This window comes from Cervus canadensis, chromosome 1, assembly GCF_019320065.1.
Source record: "Cervus canadensis isolate Bull #8, Minnesota chromosome 1, ASM1932006v1, whole genome shotgun sequence".
Classification (NCBI taxonomy): Eukaryota; Metazoa; Chordata; class Mammalia; order Artiodactyla; family Cervidae; genus Cervus; species Cervus canadensis.
The window spans coordinates 60,107,664-60,129,458 of NC_057386.1; the positions used below are offsets into that span (position 1 = coordinate 60,107,664).

At 40.3% G+C, this 21,795-nt stretch overlaps 1 protein-coding gene across 1 annotated transcript in view; it reads left to right on the forward strand.

Moving 5' to 3' along the window:
* Positions 1 to 3,722: 3,722 nt before the first annotated feature.
* Positions 3,723 to 21,795, forward strand: part of CPE (carboxypeptidase E) — a 146,509-nt gene continuing 128,436 nt past the window's right edge. Inside the window, exon 1 of the mRNA XM_043483901.1 lies at positions 3,723 to 4,187. Coding sequence (XP_043339836.1) covers positions 3,884 to 4,187 — 304 coding nt within the window. The 5' untranslated portion in view covers positions 3,723 to 3,883. The remainder of the gene's footprint in view (positions 4,188 to 21,795) is intronic.

The window sequence follows — 21,795 nt, forward strand, 5'->3', positions numbered from 1 at the left end:
TAGAAAGGAATTAAGCCCTCCCTCTTGAAAGGGAGGAGATAAAGAATTTGACTGAAAGTACGGTACTACATACCTCTTTTCAAGGCTGCGTTCAGTCATGTCACAGTGGCAATTTGAAATCAGCCATGGTGGGAATATTTACATGATGGAAATCAGCACTCTAAATCAGGTTTTATACCCCAAGGAAAGTTGAGAGTCAACATTTACCACCAGATAGATATAAAGCTATGTGTTTACAGAATCTTTCTGGAGTAGATGACTAGACAGGGCTTTGGAAGGAAGTGATACATGGAACAACATACTGGTTCCAAATGGGAAACAGAGTACGTCAAGGCTGTATATTGTCACCCTGCTTATTTAACACATATGCAGAGTACATCATGAGAAACGCTGGGCTGGAAGAAGCACAAGCTGGAATTAAGATTGCTGGGAGAAATAGCAATAACCTCAGATATGCAGATGACACCACCCTTATGGCAGAAAGTGAAGAATAACTAAACAGCCTCTTGATGAAAGTGAAAGAGGAGAGTGAAAAAGTTGGCTTAAAGCTCAACATTCAGAAAACTAAGATCATGGCATCTGGTCCCATCACTTCATGGCAAATAGATGGGGAACAGTGGAAACAGTGGCTGGCTTTATTTTGGGGGGCTCCAAAATCACTGTAGATGGTGATTGTAGCCATGAGATTAAAAGACGCTTACTCCTTGGAAGGAAAGTTATGACCAACCTAGACAGCATATTGAAAAGCAGAGACATTACTTTGTCCACAAAGGTCCATCTAGTCAAGGCTATGGTTTTTCCAGTAGTCATGTATGGATCTGAGAGGTGAACTATAAAGAAAACTGAGTGCAGAAGAATTGATGCTTTTGAAGTGTGGTGTTGGAGAAGACTCTTGAGAGTCCCTTGGACTGCAAGGAGATCCAACCAGTCCATCCTAAAGGAAATCAGTCCTGGGTGTTCATTGGTAGGACTGATATTAAAGCTGAAACTCCAATACTTTGGCCACCTCATGCAAAGAACTGACTCATTTAAAAAGACCCTGATGTTGAGAAAGATTGAAGGCAGGAGGAGAAGGGGACAACTGAGGATGGCATGGTTGGATGGCATCACCAACTCAATGAACATGAGTTTGAGTAAACTCCGGGAGCTGGTGATGGACAGGGAGGCCTGGCGTGCTGCAGTTCATGGGGTTGCAAAGAGTTGAACATGACTGAACTGAACTGAACTGAACTGAACTGAACTGACTGAACTGAACTGAATACAAGGTTTGGGATATAGGAAGAGACAGTTTCTGGATTTGAAAATAATAGAAGTGATGCAGGAAGTGAAGCTTCAGGGGGCTTAAATATCCTTATATAGATGTTCAGAAGTGACACAAAAAACTGATCTCTTTCTTCCTTGTGTGTGTGTGCATATATATGAATAATTTAAAATGTGCCTGCACACTAGATTTACCCATGAATGCACAGGGTCAAACATATTAAATGCTTAGCATGCAAGATTTTCTATCTAGCAATCAGGATTGGTATGTAACCTTTTACACAATTGCCTATGAAACTACAAAAAATAATTACACTGCAGTGAAGCTGACCTACACCTAAAATTGCCCAGAAATTAAAAAATAAAGTTTTAATTCTTGTGAATTGATTTCTTGGTTTATGTTCACCAGAGTTTTGGTGAACAGGAACTTTTCTCAAAAAGAAAACCTTCAGAGTATTTGAGATGTTTGAAGCATGTTCATCAATCAAACATCAAAATAAAAAATACGTGGATTCTTATTAAAACCTGGAACCTTGTTAATACCTGAAACCCATCTCAGACCTTCTGCATTGGTGGGTGTTTAGAAATCTGCACATTTTACAAATTCTCTAGATGACCCTGCTGCACTTGAATGAATCCAAATATTTCACTTTAATAGATAAAGAAAACAAACTTCAAAGGTTCTTCCAAAAGATCCCTTTCAAGTGAGACCACAGCGCTGGCAGAATCTTACCTGTTTACAAAAAAGCAAAAAAAAAAAAAAAAAAAAAAATCCATAAAACTGAGATTTGGGAGAAAATAGAAAACACACCCTTTGTTTTAAGAGAAACTTAAGGGTAACACAGGACTTCACCAAACCATATGCTGTTTACATGTGTTGTCGCTAGTATATGACCCATCTTGCCACAAATTAGTGTGGTTACCTTAAATTGCTAACCTGAAAATCTTAACCTTCCACTGTTGAAGTTATTGGTTTTAGCTACACTGTTTTCTTTTTCTAGGTTGTTCTTTGGGGCATGTTTTTAGAAATCTAATTATAACTCTGGTTTCAAACTTTTGAACCATGTAATCAAACTGAGATTGGTCACTGAGAAAAACATAGGGTTCTTACCTCTGCCTAAAGTGACAAGGAACATGGCCAAGTCCAAATTCAACTGAGTGGCATGTCTTTACAGTGGCAGTTCATCCCAAAAAATTTCAAAAAAGATCCATGCTGCTGTCAGAAAGTTTTGAAACAGCACCATTTTTTTTAATGAATCCATTCCCAAGAGAGAGTTTTTATTCAGTGCACTGCACTGTTCAGGGGGAAAAGAATGAGTTAAGACAAAAACAAAATGTTTAACATAAAAAATTACTCACATGATGTCTATTTTTCCTGCTCGGTTGAAATACCCAATGGATTATTTACTTAGATTTGTGCTATTATTGAATCCAAAAGGCAACCTCTTCAGAATAACATTTGTTCCACTACAAATTCTGTGTAAAGGCTGGGTATCTAAAGCTATAAATGATTTTATATTTTTGCAATAATTATGGGAGGGGAATGGAGAGATTATCTTTCATGATCAGAGTTTTCTTTCTGTAATAGTTTTGACCTTTAACTTTTTTTCTTGGAGGAAGATTCTTTAGCCCCAGTCAAGCCTTCAGATGACTGCAGTCCTGGCATCATCTTAGTTACAACCAGGTAAGACACTCTGAGCCTGAGCCACCTGGAAAAGCTGTTTTGGAAAGATTTAAGCTTAATACCCAACTAAATCCCTTGACCAGCGCTCGGGCTGTACTCTGCTTTCCCCACAGGAACTGCAGAAGGGGGCTGGCACAGGCACTGGCAGATGACATTGTCTTACTCTTTTCCTTCGCTGCTGTTACCACCCAGGTATGTGCATAAATACAATTAAAGACACTATCTGCAAATCGATAAAACGCATTTTCGGTTTCTTAAACCTCTAAATCCAAGTGCCCAGTGTTCTGTTTTTCAGACAGACCGTGCAATCAATGAACATCCAACCAGTGGGTTTGTGTTTGAACTATCAGTACAATTATTAAAGACACATCACGGGCAGAAGGCAAGTGGCTGCCTTTGTGTTTCTTTCTTTCTTTCTTTTTTTTTTTCTGGAATATTCTCTAGTCTTGGGAGCATCAAGATGGAAACCTGGTCGGCTTGGAACTGATGACACGTTAAAAGACTCACTAACAGTCTCAGAGTGGCTCCCCCCACACACCGCCCACAGGCACTGTCACGGTCTCTCAATGCTGACAGCAACGTGCCCACCTCCGACCTTAGCTGTCATCTCACCTGGGTCCTAGCGGCGCCATTTGACTCTGACGTGGCTCCAAACCCGCAAATCGCAGAGCGGCCCCCGGTTAGCCGCGAATCCGGCCGGCGGCGCCGCCCGCCCCGCCCCGCCCCGCCCGTGCGCCTCCCCGGGCTCCGCGCCGCCTCCCTTGCGTCCCGCACTCGGCGGCGGTGCGTCCTGCGCTCCTCTCCTGCTTCGCGGTCCCTGCTCAGGTCTTCGCTGCCCTCCCCGCTCCAGGCCGCCGGGAGGCGAGTCGAGGGGACCCGCAGGCAGTGCGCCCCGAGGTTCCGGGCCCAGAGGAGGCCGCACAGGAGACGCGGGACGGGATGGTCCGGCGAGGGGGCTGCGCGCTGCTGGCGCTGTGCGGCTCACTGGCCGCCTGTGCCTGGCTGCTGGGCGCCGAGGCCCGGGGGGCTGCGGGCCCTGCCGCGGGCTCGAGGCGGCGCCGGCGGCCGCAGGAGGACGGCATCTCTTTTGAGTACCACCGCTACCCAGAGCTTCGTGAGGCGCTCGTGTCCGTGTGGCTGCAGTGCGCCGCGGTCAGCAGGATCTACACGGTGGGGCGCAGCTTCGAGGGCCGCGAGCTGCTGGTTCTCGAGCTGTCCGACAGCCCCGGCGTCCACGAGCCGGGTAAGGGAGCCGCGCGGGGTGGCCCGGCGGTGGGAGAGGAGGGCGCGAGGCACCCGGGGTGGAAAGTGGACGCGTGGGGAGGGCTGGGGCTGGGGCTGGGGCTTGCCAAGCCCTGTCGGCTGGCTGTCCTCCCCAGCCTTGCACACCACTCCCCCTGGGTAAGCCCAGGCCGGAGGGGCTGCCCCTGATGCAGGTAGGAGCGCAGCAAGCAAATCTGCGCCCCCGCAAACCCGCTGTAAACCCCCCCCCCCCCTCCGCCTTCGCTGTGCCTAAAACCGTAGGGAATAACTGTGAGGCCTCAGGAAGGAGGTCGTCCTTCCTTGCAAGCTGGAGTAGAACGGTAAGGTGCAGAAGGCAGGGATTGAGGAGATGAGGAAAAGTCATTTATCATTTGTTTCCTAATTACCAGAGGACCAGTTTATTGGCCTTGGAGGCTCTAGGTACCCATCTCTACCTGTATGTGCGTATTAGGTAACACACACTGCTGGGATGTTAAGTATCTTGGTAACACTGGTGGGTAGAGGGTGATAAAGCCGCCTCTGGCAGGCATTTCGATCTCAAAACTGCACACAGTCTTACTAAGGAAAAAGGAATATTCCCTTTTTTCCCCTATTCTAGCCCTTGGAGATGAGTAGTTTGCGATCAGGATTTTATTACAACGGATGTTTTCATATGACCATCTTATTCATCATCCTCTTGAGTGTGTTAGGGCACGTTTTAATTTATGTTAAATGTTACGCATCTGGTATTAATAAAGAAATATTTTGAAAAATGTTCTTGGTCCTTCTTTTTCTTTGCTCTTTGAAAATAATATAACTTTTAAGACCTGGTCTTATGACCATAAAGGTTAAAGTAATCTGGGCTAATTACATCAGCATGGTATCCTTTTTTTTTTTCTTTTTTAATGACAAAGCAAGAAAACAGGTAAAAACTCTCAAATGTAGGGCCAGAATAGTTTTATAATGATATTTAAGAACCAAACTGAGATGAGATTAAAATATGTGATCCATGGAGACACTTTGATCTTCAAATGGAAGGAGTATGGTCTGATCAATAGTAAATTTTTAGTAAAATGGGAAACATTTCTTACCTTCAAATAATGTAAATGGAAAGGTTTGCATAATTTTGCTATCAAAACCCTAAAACTAGATCCTGGAAAACATTTTCAGTAATGCTGTCTGATGCTGGGAAAGTTTGAAGGCAGGAGAAGAAGGGGAGGACAGAGGATGAGATGGTTGGATGACATCACAGATGTGATGGACATGAGTTTGAGTAGGTTTTAGGAGTTGGTGACGGACAGGGAAGCCTGGCGTGCTGGACCCCCTGGCGTCCATGGGGTCGCAAAGAGTCGGACAGGACTGAGCAACTGAACTGAACTGAATGCTCTCTGGCAGGATCCAGCATGTAGAATCGGAAATTTGGAAAGTTAGTTTCATATTTGTATCTGAAGATAAAGAAAAATTTTATATGTGAAAACTCATTTTCAGTTATTTTAGATAAGTGAAGTCAAGACATCTTAGATATAAAGAGAATCTAAAGATATCTAAAGAGATCTAAAGAGAATCTAAAGACATCTAAAGATAAAGAGAATCTAAATATTTGTGATTCTCCTGCCTACTTAATTGGAACCTTTGGTTATTTTATCATAGATTGCTCCTCAGATTTTGTTGTTTCTTCCAAGAGATCATATGAAAGCAAATGTTAACTTTTTGTTGTCTTCAAGTTTAGAAGCAAAATTGTAAAGTGATATTACTGTTAAAATGTGATATGCTTTTGAAAATGAAAACCATAATTCTTTTGCTTAAATATCTGACATGTATAGTCTGTCAAGATCTGCAGGTCCCTTTCTCCAGCTCTAGGCTCCTTGGGGTAGAGCTGTGTCTCCAGCACCTAGGCCAGGTTTGGCACATAGCAGGCACTCAGGTCACATTAGGGAAAAGGATGAGTCAGTCACTTGCTGAATAACACAATGCCTTCCATGTTTTGTTCCTTTTAAACACAAAATACAGCAACTTAACTCATTTTAAGAAGGTGAAGAAAGAAATATTTACATTACCTGCTTTACTGCTTGTTAAATGAAGGAAACTAAGTTGATGGTATTACTTAATGAATAGAATACAAAATGACTACCAATTGTATTTTTAAAGGTTGCAATAAACTGTTATGAGGCAGCATGAGAAACACAGGGTGATTTCCCCCTCCACCATCTTTTAAGAAGAGATGAACAGGTTGGAAATCTTCAGGGAACTAATTAAAAAAAAAAAATCAACTGAGTAAATTTTAAAAATCTTATTGACTATTTGGTGATTCATGAGTTGAACATCATTCAATCTAGCAGATAGAAAGATGTTCCTAAGATGTGTACAAAATGAAAGACTTATAGGTAGATGGGAGCTGGAACAAGGAAGTTACACTAGGCAAAAAAATGGGTTGCTTATTACAAAGTTACTCCCTTTTATAGGATGTTGTACTGACCAGAGGATTCCTAATTGATTGGGTTAAGATTTCATTTCTGAAAGAGCCAAAACTGTAATTTAGTCTTGGTTTGGTCTTGTGAGGCTTTAGCATGAGCAACTCCTATTGTCTTTTCTTAAAAAATTATTTATATATTTAGCTGCATGTGGTCTTAGTCAGTCAGGTGTGAGTTTTTGCTTTGGCGCATGGACTCCCCAGTTGTCGTGTGTGGGCTCCGGGAGTTGCAGCATGCAAGTTCTTTAGTTGAGGCAGTGAGCTCAGTTGCCCCATGGCATGGGGTATTTTGGTTTCCCAACAAGGGTTTCACCCAGTCCCCTGCATAGAAAGGCAAATTCTTAACCACTGGGCCACCAGGAAAGCCCCTGTCTTTGTTAGTTTTCAATTATTTAACTGGAGGATAATTACTTTACAATATTGTGATGAATTGGCCACAGGTATACATGTGTCCCCCCATCCTGAATCCCCCACTCATTTCCGTCCCCACCCTCCCCTCTATCACTCTGGGTTGTCCGAGAGCACTGGCTTTGGTTGCAGAGATCTGATCAGTATATGAACTTAATAGCACTTGTGGGAATTAACTTTTAGGAAGTTTTGAATGAAGGGATGTAGTCACCATTCTTAAATGGCCTTCATATTCCTTTTTAGATTAAAATATTTTAAGGAATGAAAAGGAATTTTCATACTTATTTTGAGATAGAAATGGATTAATTCAGTGTGTTTTGAACGCCCACACACTAGGTGAGCAAACTTACGTAGGTTGTATAGTGATACACAGGATGGTTCTCGCCCTGTGGGAGATTGAGAGTTGGGAGCTTAGAGGACAGTATGAAGTTCGTCAGGGCTGCACGAAGGGAGTGGGAGGCCCAGAGAAAGGAGACTATGGACATTAGGTCAGGGGCATTTGGTTATTGAAGAATGGATGATGAGAAGGCAGGGATATACTGATTACTGAAATTTACCAATTCCAATGTACTGCAACTGTTTTCATATTATAAGTGTTTTGGGGAGGGTTGAAATAATGTTTCTGATGAAGTTACTCAGAAATAATGTTTAGCTTAACAAATTTGTTTACTTGACTTAAACATTGATGAAGTTGCCCATATTCATTTTATCTCCCAACATGAGTGAGGTGTCACATGTCTTCATCTAAATTGTTTTTCTGAACTTTAAAAAATTGTAGATCATGCCCAAATATTTAGTATCATCATAGAAAAACTCTCCCCAACACATGACAATATCAAGGCTTTCTCTGTGGTAGAAGTTGACTTGGTTAGATTTGTAGTTATGGACAGAGGGTGTTCCTTGATCCCACCAACTGCCTGCCTAAGTGGAAAAAAAAAAAAATGATCATCAGACTTGTTTAGCACCAGACCATGGGCTGAATCTGAACTCATCTCCTGAAAATGATTTATTCTCTCAGGTATTCTGCATTTGAATTCATCAAAAGAGAAAGAAAATTCTCTTTGGAATTGGTGAGGGAGGATATCAACATCTATTCTGACCAGTTGGATCTCAGTTATTGTTTTCGTTACTTTGGAGGACCGGACAAATCTGCTGGACGGGGGTGACGCGTCTAGCCATTCTCAGAAGACCTGTGCGTGGTCTTGGCCCCAGTCTCATCTCCGCACATGTCGTGAATCTGGACTCCAGACCTGAGGCTGGGATAGAGGCGCAGCTAAGATTTAGGCTCTGCACTCAGACGTGTTCCCATGAGACATACCTGCCGAGCCTGTTCTTGTTTCCCAGTTTTCTTTCTCTTTGCTTATATTTTATACATTTAAAATATTTCTACACATAGGGACTCATATGCTTGAACCCAAACATATGCTTTCCTAGGCATGCATATTTATCATTGCAATACTCATAAAAGAAACCTTTATCAATTTATGTCTAAGCAATGGAATCTGTTTTCCCAGACTACTCCTCTCAGGGCTAAACATGAGTTAAGATTAGTTTGTTTAAAGCTCTTAATTCTTTTACATGCAGTTTAAAATTGCTGTTGGGGAGTAAATCTGATTTATAGCTAAAATGTTATCTTAGAAATGTTCTTTAGGGCATAGACTTTCCTCTCTCAAAGTCTGGAATGATTATTTTGGACTTGTTCCTCCCCAAATCTGTTCAGATTTAAAGTGTATGGATGCCAGTGTGCATTTGCCAAATATTGTGATGGAACATTAAATGCTGGCAAAATTTATGTACAACTCAAAAAAGAAAAAAGAAGTGGGGATTTTGGTTATTTTGTATGGCCTCTTTTATTACTAGATTAGTGTGATTTAGTGGGAAATGCTTATAGTTGAGTAACACCTTACAACTGGTGAATATTGATGTTAGATTCTGGAGAAGGATCTAGATGTACTACATGTGGTCAAGAGTTATTTTTAGACCCAAGTGAGTCAGTGTAGCTCTTGCCAGAAATAATGTATTTGATTGACTTGTGATTGGCTAAAGGAAGAGAGGAAATTGAGCTGGCCCCTAACCTTGTATCCTGTGCTTAGATAAAGTAAGTGTCTTTCTGTGAAAACTGATTTGAGAGGCAGCAAAGGAATCCTCTGCCAGCATCTACCTCATTGTGTAGCACAGAGGGTATTCCAATACTCACCTTTATGGTTCTTTGGGAAAGCTATTTTTGACAAATACAAAAACAGCTCCCAAAGTGACACATGACTGGCTTTTCCCAAAGTGTATTCTATGGAATATTAGTTAAGCTTGGTTTGAAAAGGATTAGGTAAACAAAAGATAAAAAGGTTTGGGTGTGGCAAGACTTGAAATATGATAATGTGTGTTTCAAACCTCCAACTGTATATCCTACAGTATTTTCACCATGGAACTTCTTTTTGTCCCCAAGGAGCTTATCTTGTACCTGGTATTACACTAGTTTGAAAAGCATAGGACTCAATCAGTCAGGCAGTTCAGTTGCTCAGTCGTGTCCGACTCTTTGCCACCCCATGAACCGCAGCACGCCAGGCCTCCCTGTCCATCACCAACTCCCGGAGTTCACCCAAACTCATGTCTATTGAGTTGGTGATGCCATCCAACCATCTCATCCTCTGTCGTTCCCGTCTTCAATCTTTCCCAGCATCAGGGTCTTTTCAGTTGAGTCAGCTCTTCGCATCAGGTGGCCAAAGTATTGGAGTTTCATCTTCAACATCAGTCCTTCCAATGAACACCCAGGACTCATTTCCTTTAGGATGGACTGGTTGGATCTCCTTGCAGTCCTTATTATTATTCATTTTCATATTTTGAGGGATTTATTTGGTAATTCTTTAGCAGAGACACTCAAATAAGGAGTTCCTCAGGGATGTGGAGCATATGTTTTCCATTTTTTTTTTTTTTTTGCCCATAAATAGCTAATGACTTGTATAATCTCTTAAGATATGCTTATTGAATTAAGAATGTGATTTTGAGGACAGATACTTTTGATTGGAAAGATTAAAATGACAAATGCATTCCGATTCTTTTATTGTTAAGTAGCTTCATGCTTTTAACTTCTGTTTGCCTCCTTTTCTTGTCAGTAAAATCGTTGTTGTTTATTTGCTAAGTCGTGTCTGACTCTTTTGCGACTCTGTGGACTGTAACCTGCCAGGTTCCCTCTGTCCGTGGGATTTCCCAGGCAAGGATACTGAAGTGGGCTGACATAGGAATACTTTAAGAACTCAAACCTCGCAGGGCTTCTGTGAGACCAAAGTAATATAGAACATAATTTAATAAAGTTGCTTTTATGTAGTTATTAAGAACATGGGCTAATTTGTTAAAATGTTTCTTCATGATTGCAAATTGGTCTAGCCTGTGCTCATCGGCTTTCCCCGTTGGAAGGGGGCCTCCTTGGCTGGTCATCACAGGAGCCTTTGGAGGCTTACCTGTTACAGTGGAAGCCCATCTGCATAAGCCAAGTGGGAGGCTCTGAGGGACTCCTTCCCATTACCTGGGTATCCTTGTTAACAAGTGTTTGTCTTCTCTCAGTTTTTAAAATGTAGGCCATTCCTTCTTTGCTTCAGTTTGACATCTTATTTTGCTTCATTAAGTGGAAACAGTGAAAGTGTTCATCATTATTTGAGAATGTCTTTATGACTGTATCTTCAGGTAGCTAAATAAACCTAGGGCAACTCCAGGATTTACTTTGGCAAACTAACTTACTTTTCTGAAGAATTTATAATGAAAGTGCTCAGGTCCTGATTGCTTTATTCTTTTACTGACTCAGTATAGGGGAAGGATCTTCGAATCCTTTCTTACCCCTGCCTAATTTTCTTACCCGCACCGGGATCTTTTCTTTGTGTTTCCATAGTTCTTTGAAGAGCGGTAGCATAAGGAAATGGCAGCCCACTCCAGTGTTCTTGCCTGGAGAATCCCAGGGATGGGGGAGCCCGTGGGCTGCTGTTTGTGGGGTCACACAGAGTCGGACACGACTGAAGTGACTTAGCAGCAGCAGCATAAAGATTTGGGGCTTCCCTGGTGGCTCAGTGGTAAAGAATCTGCCTACAATGCAGGAGAACTGGGTTCGATCCGTGGCTCAGGAAGATCCCCTGAAGGAGGGCCTGGCAACCCACTCCAGTATTCCTGCCTGGAGAATCCCATGGACAGAGGAGCCTGGCGGGCTGCAGTCCATATGGCTATAGGTCGCACAGTTAGACGCAACTGAAGCGACTAAGCATGTTAATTACAAGAATTGCTGCCAGTCCTTTGCTCTGTGAATGTTTTGTTTCTTTTGAAATTCAGGATGAAGTTTTCCTAGGCCTTCTAGCAGCCAGCTCTTTCTAATACAATATGGCCTCGAAGAAGGGACTGTTTGGTTGTCAGTGTCTCTGAATATGTTTGAATGATTTATCTTCGACTTTGTTCACAATTAGTAACTTTGAGGGTAGCTTTTGTACAGAGTTACAGAGTTGATTCTTAAACAAAACAAAAATAAGTAAGTTAATTATGATAGTAAACCCTGAAACAACTTTCTACTACCAGTAAATATTTTGTTATTTAAATAGAGATCTGTTTACTGTGAAATCACTCTGACACCATAGTTCAATAATAATAATGCTGCTGATATTAAAGGTACTTGATTTCAAATAGAAATTTTAATATTTAAAAAATGGACACAGATTACTTATTTTTTAAATGGGACTTCTACGGATTCTAAAAATATTCCCTTGCTGTGGTGATTTATGTCAAGGTAATTAGGAAAGGCAACAATTATCTCATGTATTTGCACATGCAGGCAGCTACTCAAATGTGTAGGTCTACGTGATGCTGCCAGAGTGGACCTGCCTGACTTCCCTTCCTCTATAGCCTAAAGTATTCAAAACCAGAAAATTTCCCTTCATTGCCGTACTGTAATGTTTTTCCCCCAAGAAATCTCTTGTTTCTAGTGCTCAGTTCAGCAAATTGGGCAAATCACAAGCTTTGACCAGGAGTTCAGGGTAGGATAACTTGAATATACAGGTTGGACCATCACCTCCCTGATCAACGTCCTAAATACTTCGTATGTTTCTCTTCCTGGCCAAGGGGTAATTTTTAAAACAACCTTTTCTCATAACCATTATAAAAATTGCTATGTAGCATTCTAAGCTGGAATAAACTTTGCAAGATGAAAAGAAACTATAGGCTTTTGTTAATATAGCTTGTACTGTCAATTTAATTTAGGGACTAGTTAATGAATATTCATGATGTACATGCTATTTTCCTTTATCTGCCAGTCACTCTTTCAGGCAGTTCCTTAGTGTACTGAAATGTGTATTTGGGTATTGGTCTTGGATTCACTCTTTCATGAATGTTGAACTTAACTGACATGTTGTATAGCCAGTGGATGGACTTCCGAAGTGACACTAGTGGTAAAGAACCCTTTCTTTCTCCTGCCAGTGCAGGAGACATAAGAGACATGGGTTCAATCCCTGGGTAGGGAAAATCTCCCCTGGAGGAAGGCACGGCAACTCACTCCAGCATTCTTGCCTGGATAATCCCATGGATCGAGGAGCCTGGTGGGCTATAGTCCATAGGGTCGCAAATAGTTGGACATGATTGAAGCGACTTAGCATGCACACATGCACATAACTAGTGGACACATCCCTTGATTCTGCAAAATGTATGCTGCACATAAGATGCAAGGGTCAAATAGTTCCTTATACTATTCTTGATGTAGTGGATATAAAGACAGTATCTGCAAGTGAAACTACTAGAAATCTTAGATATTTGCAAAATAAAATGGTTTTTGCCCTTTTGTGTTTTAGGTATGGCACTGGACATCTGCTTTTAAAGTATGATAGTTCTGTTGAAATAGCTCCATTTGTCTCAAGTTGTGATGTTGTTCAGCACAATTTAAAAAATTTTATTAGAGAAAACCAGTCTTATTCACTGTGGAACTCAGTATTTATGTTAGGCCAGATTCTACACATAATCAGCATCATGAAAATTAAGTTAACATACTTTGGGAAACAGCACTAACTCTACAAAATCAGCAGGACCTATATAATGAAACATATAGAGACAAATCTGTTTGTTAAATATATTCTCTCAAGAGTCAAATTCAGTTTTTGGAAGATGCTGCTGCTGCTGCTGCTAAGTCGCTTCAGTTGTGTCCCACTCTGTGCGACCCCATAGACGGCAGCCCATTAGGCTTCTCTGTCCTTGGGATTCTCCAGGCAAGAACACTGGAGTGGGTTGCCATTTCCTTATCCAATGCATCAAAGTGAAAAGTGAAAGCAAAGTCGCTCAGTCGTGCCCGCCTCTTAGTGACCCCATGGACTGCAGCCTACCAGGCTCCTCCATCCATGGGATTTTCCAGGCAAGAGTACTGGAGTGGGGTGTCATTGCCTTCTCCGTTGGAAGATGCTAATGCAATGCAAAATATGGATATTTCTCATGTAAGTATTTTATAGATGTATAGTGACTAATGCTATATTAACACTTAGACTAAAATATCATATAGACATGTAGGTTTTATCTAAGTCTTGATGACGGTGGGAGCAGTCATTTTACATTATTTTAAATTTCACTTGCACCTATAGAATCCCTTCATTTTAATTGTTTTTACTTTTATCTGTAGCTTTTATCAGAAATTAAAGGATTTTCTCTTTTATCTAAGTGGCTTATATGAAAAATCATTTTGCAAATTTTTTTTTTTTTTCAGAAAATTTTCCTGGGCTATTATTTTCCTCTTTAAATATAGTCATATATTCCACCAGGATTTTAAATATTTGGCCACATTTGCCTTTCTTTTCATGAAGATTCTGCCTAGGTACCCTCTGAGATGAGTTTGGAGACCACAGTAGATGGATGTAGCCTTTCCTATTCTTCTACTCCTCCCCTTCTGCTTCCTCCTCTTCTGTGGGTATTAGAATAAGACAGGGTCGTCATCTGGATATCAGCTGGGAGGCTTCCTCTGATAAATGTGGGGCTTCCTTGGTGGCACAGATGGTAAAGAACCTGCCTGCAAACAAGGGAGGGCTGGGTTTGATCCCTGGCCCAGGAGGATCCCCTGGAGGAGGACCTGAAAACCCACTCCAGTATCTTGCCTGGAGGATTCCGTAGACAGAGGAGCCTTATGGGCTACAGTCCAAATGGTTGCACAGAGTTGGACATGACTGAAGTGACTTAGCATGCACAAACCCACGTTGTCCTGGCTCATTTACTTCATGGCTCCCCATAAATAATCTCCAGTTTGGTCCTAAATAAACAGCTTTTTCATACCTATCACAGGTGAGGAATTAGATAACACTTATCTTTATGGGGACTTAAAGATCCAAGGAGAGTTTGCCTGTTGTTGAAAAGAGGTATTTAAAAGAAAAATTAGAAATGTGGATTGTCTTCTTTTTTAGAGACCTTGTCACAATGATCTTAATTCCCTATTAAAAAGCACATAATTGCTGTTACTTATGTTTTGAAAAATTTTAGTGAATATATTAAGAACAGTTAGATTGTAAAAAAGACAGGTAACAGGTGTTATTGTAAAATAAACAGGTGTTTATTTTTAAAGGAAGTTATTTTTAATAGCTGTAGAAGGAGCAATTTGAGTCTTAAAATAATGCACATTTTGGTTAAGGCTGTGCAGTCATCTTTCAGTATTCATGGAGAATTGGTTCATATGTGTGTTTTACACAATCTCATGTACTTTTCAAACCCACCTTAGTGCCCAGTTTGTCATTCTTCACTGTTACCTGTGGACGACCTGGAGGAATCTCATTGACAGAATTAATTTCACTCTGGTGTCTACATGAGGTGCTGTATGTTGAGGACAACTCTAGGTCTTGCATTAATGGTAAAAGCTATGAAATATGTGATACATGTCTTTAATATATTTCTGAGACATCTTTTACATTATTTCTAGACCTTTTGATGTGCTTTTTCATAGTTGATTCAAATCGCTGGATGGCACCTTGTATTATTCTGACAAACATTTCCCCTTCTCTTTGGACTCTATTTGAGTTTGCACAAAGTATATTTTTAAAAATGACACATAACTTTCAGGAGCATCAAGCATTTTTCCTGGATAGTTTTAAAGCTTGTATTGTTGCTGTTTTTTTAACATTGAGGCTGAATCGTTGGCTGCAGTAATTCTATTCCATCTGTGCACAAGGAGAGGGAGTGAATGAAAACATGTTTCTGAAATGAATCTACAGAGGGTGAGGCTGGCTGGTAATTTCCCCAAAATTTATAGAATAAAGGTAATGCCTTTATAGCCTCTGTAAAGACAGTAGCATAAGCAAAACATTCATACCCTTACCAGCATTTTCAAGAGGCCAAGAAGGCTCTCCTTTGTAGCTGGTTCATACCAGACTTTCCATGATGTCCTGTTTCCTGACCAAGGTAGTAACACTTTAGTATTTTTATATCATATTAACCTTGCAGGTATAAATCACCCTAATTGTACAAATTACCAAGAAAACTGAAAGCATTCATTCACTGCTGCTGCTGCTGCCAAGTCGCGTCTTGCGTGACTCTGTGCGACCCCACAGATGGCAGCCCACCAGGCTCCCATCCCAGGAGCAAGATTCTCCAGGCAAGAACACTTGGAAATACCAGATAGAATTGCTTTTAACCAGTTCACACTTAAAACTCAAACTCTTGAATAGTGCAGGGCAGAATGAAGTGCATCTTTCATTACTGTATATGCTACTATATTTGTATCTGTAATGTACTTCACTTTGGGTGGACTCTGGGAGTTGGTGATGGACAGGGAGGCCTGGCGTGCTGTGGTTCATGGGGTCACAAAGAGTCAGACATGACTAAGCAACAGAACTGAACTGAATGTACTTCACAAGAATAGCCAAGTGCCTGCTGTTTTAGTGACATTCTGAACATTGAAGAGATACTTACAAAAGGAGCAGCACACAGCAGTTTTTAACAGGGTACTTAATATGGAGGTATAATTCAGTTTCTACAGTAAATTGACAGAGATCATCAAAGGAAGGCATTCAGAAGGATGTGGGGATTTGAGCAGGTCTTAAAGGATGAACCACATCTGGAAAATAGATGAGAGGACTTCATTCTGTGCCAGTATTAGATCATTGATGCATCTTATGTCTTTTTCTCCACTATCCCAATGGTGGTGTCATAGCTATATTCAGTTAGCATTGTGACATATAATTATATTCCATTAATGTGAAATAATGACACATTCCATTAACTTGAAATTTCCACCTTGTTAGAGATAATATAGTTTTTAGGGTGTTGTCCTTTAGGGTTGATTTCCCTCATCATGAGGGTAAAACTATTTGAGATGGAGGTTATGATATGCTTTTGAACTATGGTGCTGGAGAAGACTCTTGAGAGTCTCTTGGACAGATATATATATATATATCTTTTTGCCTTTTTATATAGTTCATGGGGTTCTCATGGCAAGTATACTGGAGTGGTTTGCCATTCTCTTCTCCAGTGGATCACATTTTGTCTGAACTATGTCTTATCTGTCTTGGGTGGCCCTGCATGGCATGGCTCATAGCTTCATTGAGTTATGCAACCCTTCACCATGACAAGGCAGTGATTCATGAAAGGGATGAGGGTGAAAGAGGAGAGTGAAACAGCTGGCTTGAAACTCAGTATTAAAAAAAACTAAAATCATGGCATCTGGCCCCATTACTTCATGGCAAATAGAAGGGGATAGGTGGAAACAGTGACAGATTTCCTCTTCTTGAACTCTAAAATCACTACAGATGTTGACTGCAGCCATGAAATTAGAAGACGATTGCTTCTTGGCAGGAAAGCTATGACAAACCTAGACAGTGTATTAAAAAGCAACGACATCACTTTGCCAACAAAGGTCATATAGTCACGTATGCATGTGAGAGCTGGACCATAAAGAAGGCAGAGCACTGAAGAACTGATGCTTTTGAACTGTGGTGCTGGAGAAGATTCTTGAGAGTCCCTTGGACAGCAAGGAGATCAAGCCAGTCAATTTTAGAGGAAATCAACCCTGAATACTCATTGGAACGACTAATGACTGAAGCTTTGGCCACCTGATGTGAAGAGCTGACTCTTTGAAAAAGACTCTGATGCTGGGAGAGATTGAAGGCAGAAGGAGAAGAGGGCAACAGAGGATGAGATGGTTGGATGACATCACTGATTCAATAGACATGATCTTGGGCAAACTCCAGGAGATGGTGAGGGACAGGGATCCCTTGTAGTCCAAGGGGTCACAAAGAGTCAGATATGACTTGGTGAACAACAACAACAACAACCACCATAATGATATGGTTATCATATAAATGTAATGGTATTAAGCATATAATATGTGTTACTTGTAATAGGTAATAATTCCTTTTCGCCTCAAGGTAGAGGGACAGTTCCTTTCCCCTCAGGGTTAGTTGCTCAGTTATGTCTGCCCCTTTGTAACCCCACAGACTGTAGCCCACTAGGCCCCCCTGTTCATGGGATTCTCCAGGCAAGAATACTAGAGTGGGTTGCCATTTCCAGGGGATCTTCCCAACCCAGGGATCAAACCTGGGTCTCACACATTGCAGGCAGATTCCTTACCATCTGAGACAACAGGGAAGCCCCTCAAGGTAGCTATTATTTTCCCTCAAGTTAGCTATTACTGAACACTCTCTTAAAGGCACAGAGTAAAAAAATGTCAAGTAATTTTGATTTTATTAGGCCAGTTTCCAGCAGTTATATATAACCCATTTAAGCATTTCAAAGATTGTATTTAACAACAAAATAAGAACCACAACAAGAAGAGTGCTATAGTCTGGGTTTTTGAAGGAAGATGCAACCCATAGTTTTTCTTCATGTACTGCAGCCCCTCTAGAACATTCATCTAGCTACTCTTATCTAACACTTAAATATGATTGTGTAGTTTGTTGAATGCTTTTGGGAGAAAATTTCACTATGAAGATTTATTATTTACAATTTACAATTATGCATTTTTGATTAGGTTAAATTGATTTTAAATTACTCCTTATGTTAAACCCAATCTTCATTAATGTTATGTAGCATTGTGAAACACTGAATTATAGGTTTTTCCCCTAGCTGAAAGGAGTACTCTTATTTTAAATATGAATAAATAGCTTCAGAGAGATTTTTGAACAGTGTGCTCAAGTTTATTTAGCCTTGAAGGCTAGAACCCATTTCCTGATATAGGAGGTTGGGCATTATTCTCAAAATATTCCCCACAGCAATGTATACAGATGGGGGATAAATATAACTATTTATTCTGTGATCAATAAGGGTCATGAATTATTTATGTGGACTGAAGTCTGTGCTGGTGTGTACAGGAATGTAACTTAGTGTATTTTCAATTCTTTAGCACAGTTTACTGATCTATAATTTGTAAATGGGTCTGTGTTTCCAGGTAGGATAATAGGACTTGGGTGGTGGGAAAGTATGTTGAGAGGCAAGAAATCCAGAAAGGATTGAGGTTAAATCACTTTGGCATACTGTAAGTATATACAGAAAATCTTATTTTTCTTGGCAGTAGAACCCTTTCTCAAGGAAGAAACAAGCTTTTGTTGAAAGGCTGTTCTGATGAACTCTTTTGAGATCCGGGTCTTTGGGGCTCAGGAACGGGCTAAGTTGAATAAAAAGAAGAGACATATTTTCAGAGGCTTGGTGGAGAGTCAGAGAGGACAGAAAGACAATGTCTCAGGAGAACTTTGGGGATAACAGACCTTGTTAATGGAGACATCACACAATCTTCTATGCTCTGTGATGCTTTGTGTGGTAGGTTGCTTTGGGAGATTGGATGAAGTACTTAATCTTGTTTCAATATCGCCAAAACCAGAGGTTGTCCAAGCAAAGACAGTAACACAGGAGTTATGAAACAAGAAATTATTAACCTTATTTACAAAGATCAGATATACCCTATACCCCAGTGCTTCCTAGAAGCCATAAAGGCATGTTTTTGGAATGTCAGCCAGATGTCCCCCATTTTACTGATCATTTACAGTATACTTCCAGATTCCTGAGTTGTGTATTCTAAATTGGAATCCTGATCCCAAGAGAATGTTAACACTGGATGAGAGCCTTTGGGTTATGGTTTGTAAGCCAATTTGAGATTTGTGCAGCAAGCAGAATGAATCATATGTTGTATTGGTGGAGATTAAGGGCATGGAATATAAATAACTGAAATTGGGTGAGGTTTCCTTTCAGAAAAACAGCACTTGTGTTGACCTGTTCAAGTGTCTACATTACATTTTGATGTGAAAAAAGTTGTTTGCACAAAATAGGATCACATATTTATCAAGAATTTTTCTAAACCATCAGCATACAATTTCTTAAAGAACTTTATTTCCAGTATTTCAATTTGCCCTGCCTTCTCCTTCCCCCACTGTGCCTGTAAGTCTGTTCTCTATGTCTGCATCTCCAGTACCATTTTTCTAGATTTCATATATATGCATTAATATATGATATTTATTTTTCTCTTTCGGACTTACTTCACTCTGTATGACAGACTCTAGGTTCATCCATATCACTACAAATAACCCAATTTTGTTCCTTTTATGGCTGAGTAATAGTCTATTGTATATTTGTACCACGTCTTCTTTATTCATTCGTCTGTTGGTGGACGATTAGGTTGCTTCCATGTCCTTGCTTTTGTAAGTAGTGCTGCAGTGAACATTCAGGTACATGTGTCTTTTTGCGTTATACTTTTCTCAGAGTATATGCCCAGTAGTGGGATTTCTGGGTAACATGGTAGTTTTATTTATAGTTTTTTAAGGAACACCCATTCTGTCCTTCATACTGGTTGCATCAATTTACATTCCCACCAACAGTGCAAGAGGGTTTTCTTTTCTTTTTGGCATTAGATGGCTATTGGGAAGCTGCCATATAGCACAGGGTAAGCTCGGTTCTCTCTGATGACCTAGATGGGTTGGGTGGGGAAGGGTGGAAGGGAGGCCTAACAGGAAGGGGATTTATGTATACGCATGGCTGATTCACACTGTTGTATGGTAGAAACTAACACAACACTGTAAAACAATTATATTCCAATTAAAAATGAAAAAAGAACTTTATTTGTGAATCTTTTATAACACATTACAATGGTATGAGAATTATTGATATTATGTTGCATACCTAACAAATAGCCTATAGTAAAAGAATAAATATGTATAAGAACTGTGCTTGGAGTAAAGTGTGTCCTTAAATTATTGTTTAGGGAATAGTGGAATTCATTATTGCAGGAATTTAAGAATATTTATAAAATATAGTTGAAAGTTTTTGTTTTGTTTCTTGCCATTTGAGAAAGTCCACCAAGATGAGTAGATGATAAATTCTGTTGGCAATTTGTAATCAGGATATGCACAAACGAAAAACATGCCCATATCTTCATGCTGAAGTTTGTATGAGAGGTTGTATTCTCATGATCAGGAAGGGGGCTAATAACACAGTGAAATGACAAGATAGTTAATATGGGGTTAATATGGGGTAAATTACTTACCTTTTGATGACCATTATTTCAGGTGAAAGTGTTTGGTCTGAATGATTCACATAATAACTTTAATCTCCTTTTGGTCTGTGTACAGTCATAACTGTTGGGCATTAGGAGAGTGGGAGCCCAGAGCCTAATCAGGTGCAAGGGCAGGAAGAAGGTTGGGGAACGAGATTTCTGTGTGTAGTAGGGGTCAGCAAGTAATGCTGGGATCCTTTGGGCAGTTTTATTAGCAGCCATTTCTTTTTGCCAGACTAATAAACAGTGACTTATTACCATCATTTCCAAGTCCTTTTGTATAAATGGATTATAATAAAGAGAAAAGACTGTGAATCAGCTTTCATTTCTTTCTTGCTTTCTATTAAGTATGTATTCAGTTTAGAAGCTAAATAGACACTTAGTATAAACCTTGAAATCATAAATGCTGTGCATTTTATGTAGTTCAAGGGTATTAGCTGTTCTTTCCCATGTAGGGAATTGTACAGGACCCTTGGGAAGTGTTAATTCTAGAAGGTGCTAATCCATTATGTGCAGGGCCCACAGGTGCCTGGAGTACTTCAGAAGCAGGATGTGACGACCCAGTCACACATGCATGGGCCAGAGGACTTGGCTAATTCTGAGATGTGGAATTCTACCCTTCTCTTAAGTATGATAAAGAAAAAATTACATTGACCTCTATCCAGTCAGTTGTTCTAAGACCATTGCAACATTTTTCTCCCCACAAAAAGGAGGCACCTCAAAGATGTTCCATTTACTTTGCTCTTTTCTCCTCCCTTTAAAGGGAAAGTGCGTGTATGTGCGCACGTGTGTGTACATACATATATGCACTCTTAATTGGAAATTTCAAATACAACCGTTTTCATGAAAAAAACTTTTCAGAACATCAGCTGCATTTTTTTGCACAGTGAGGTTTTGTTTCCTGGGATGAGTTCCTGAAGTCATCTTTAATTAGGGGGAGGTGACAGAGTGATGTAGGAGCTGTCAGTGTCACAACCGTGGTTTGTGGCCTGGTGTCAGTCTGTCTGTTGTAACTCCTACAACTTGGCTTTGAGGTATCTCCTAGGAAGTGAGCCATCAAATATAGGAAATCTCAGATATGAAGTTAAGATAATAAAAGATGGCAAAAAGGTTAAGACAGACTGAAATATAACAAAATAAAAGAAGGAAGTAAAGCAAATGTAAAAAAAAAAAACATTAGGAAACAGTAGAAGTAAGAAAAAAAATCAAATTTAAAGATGAAATAGAAAGATTAAACAAAAAGTTTAAACGTTGCAAAATGTACAA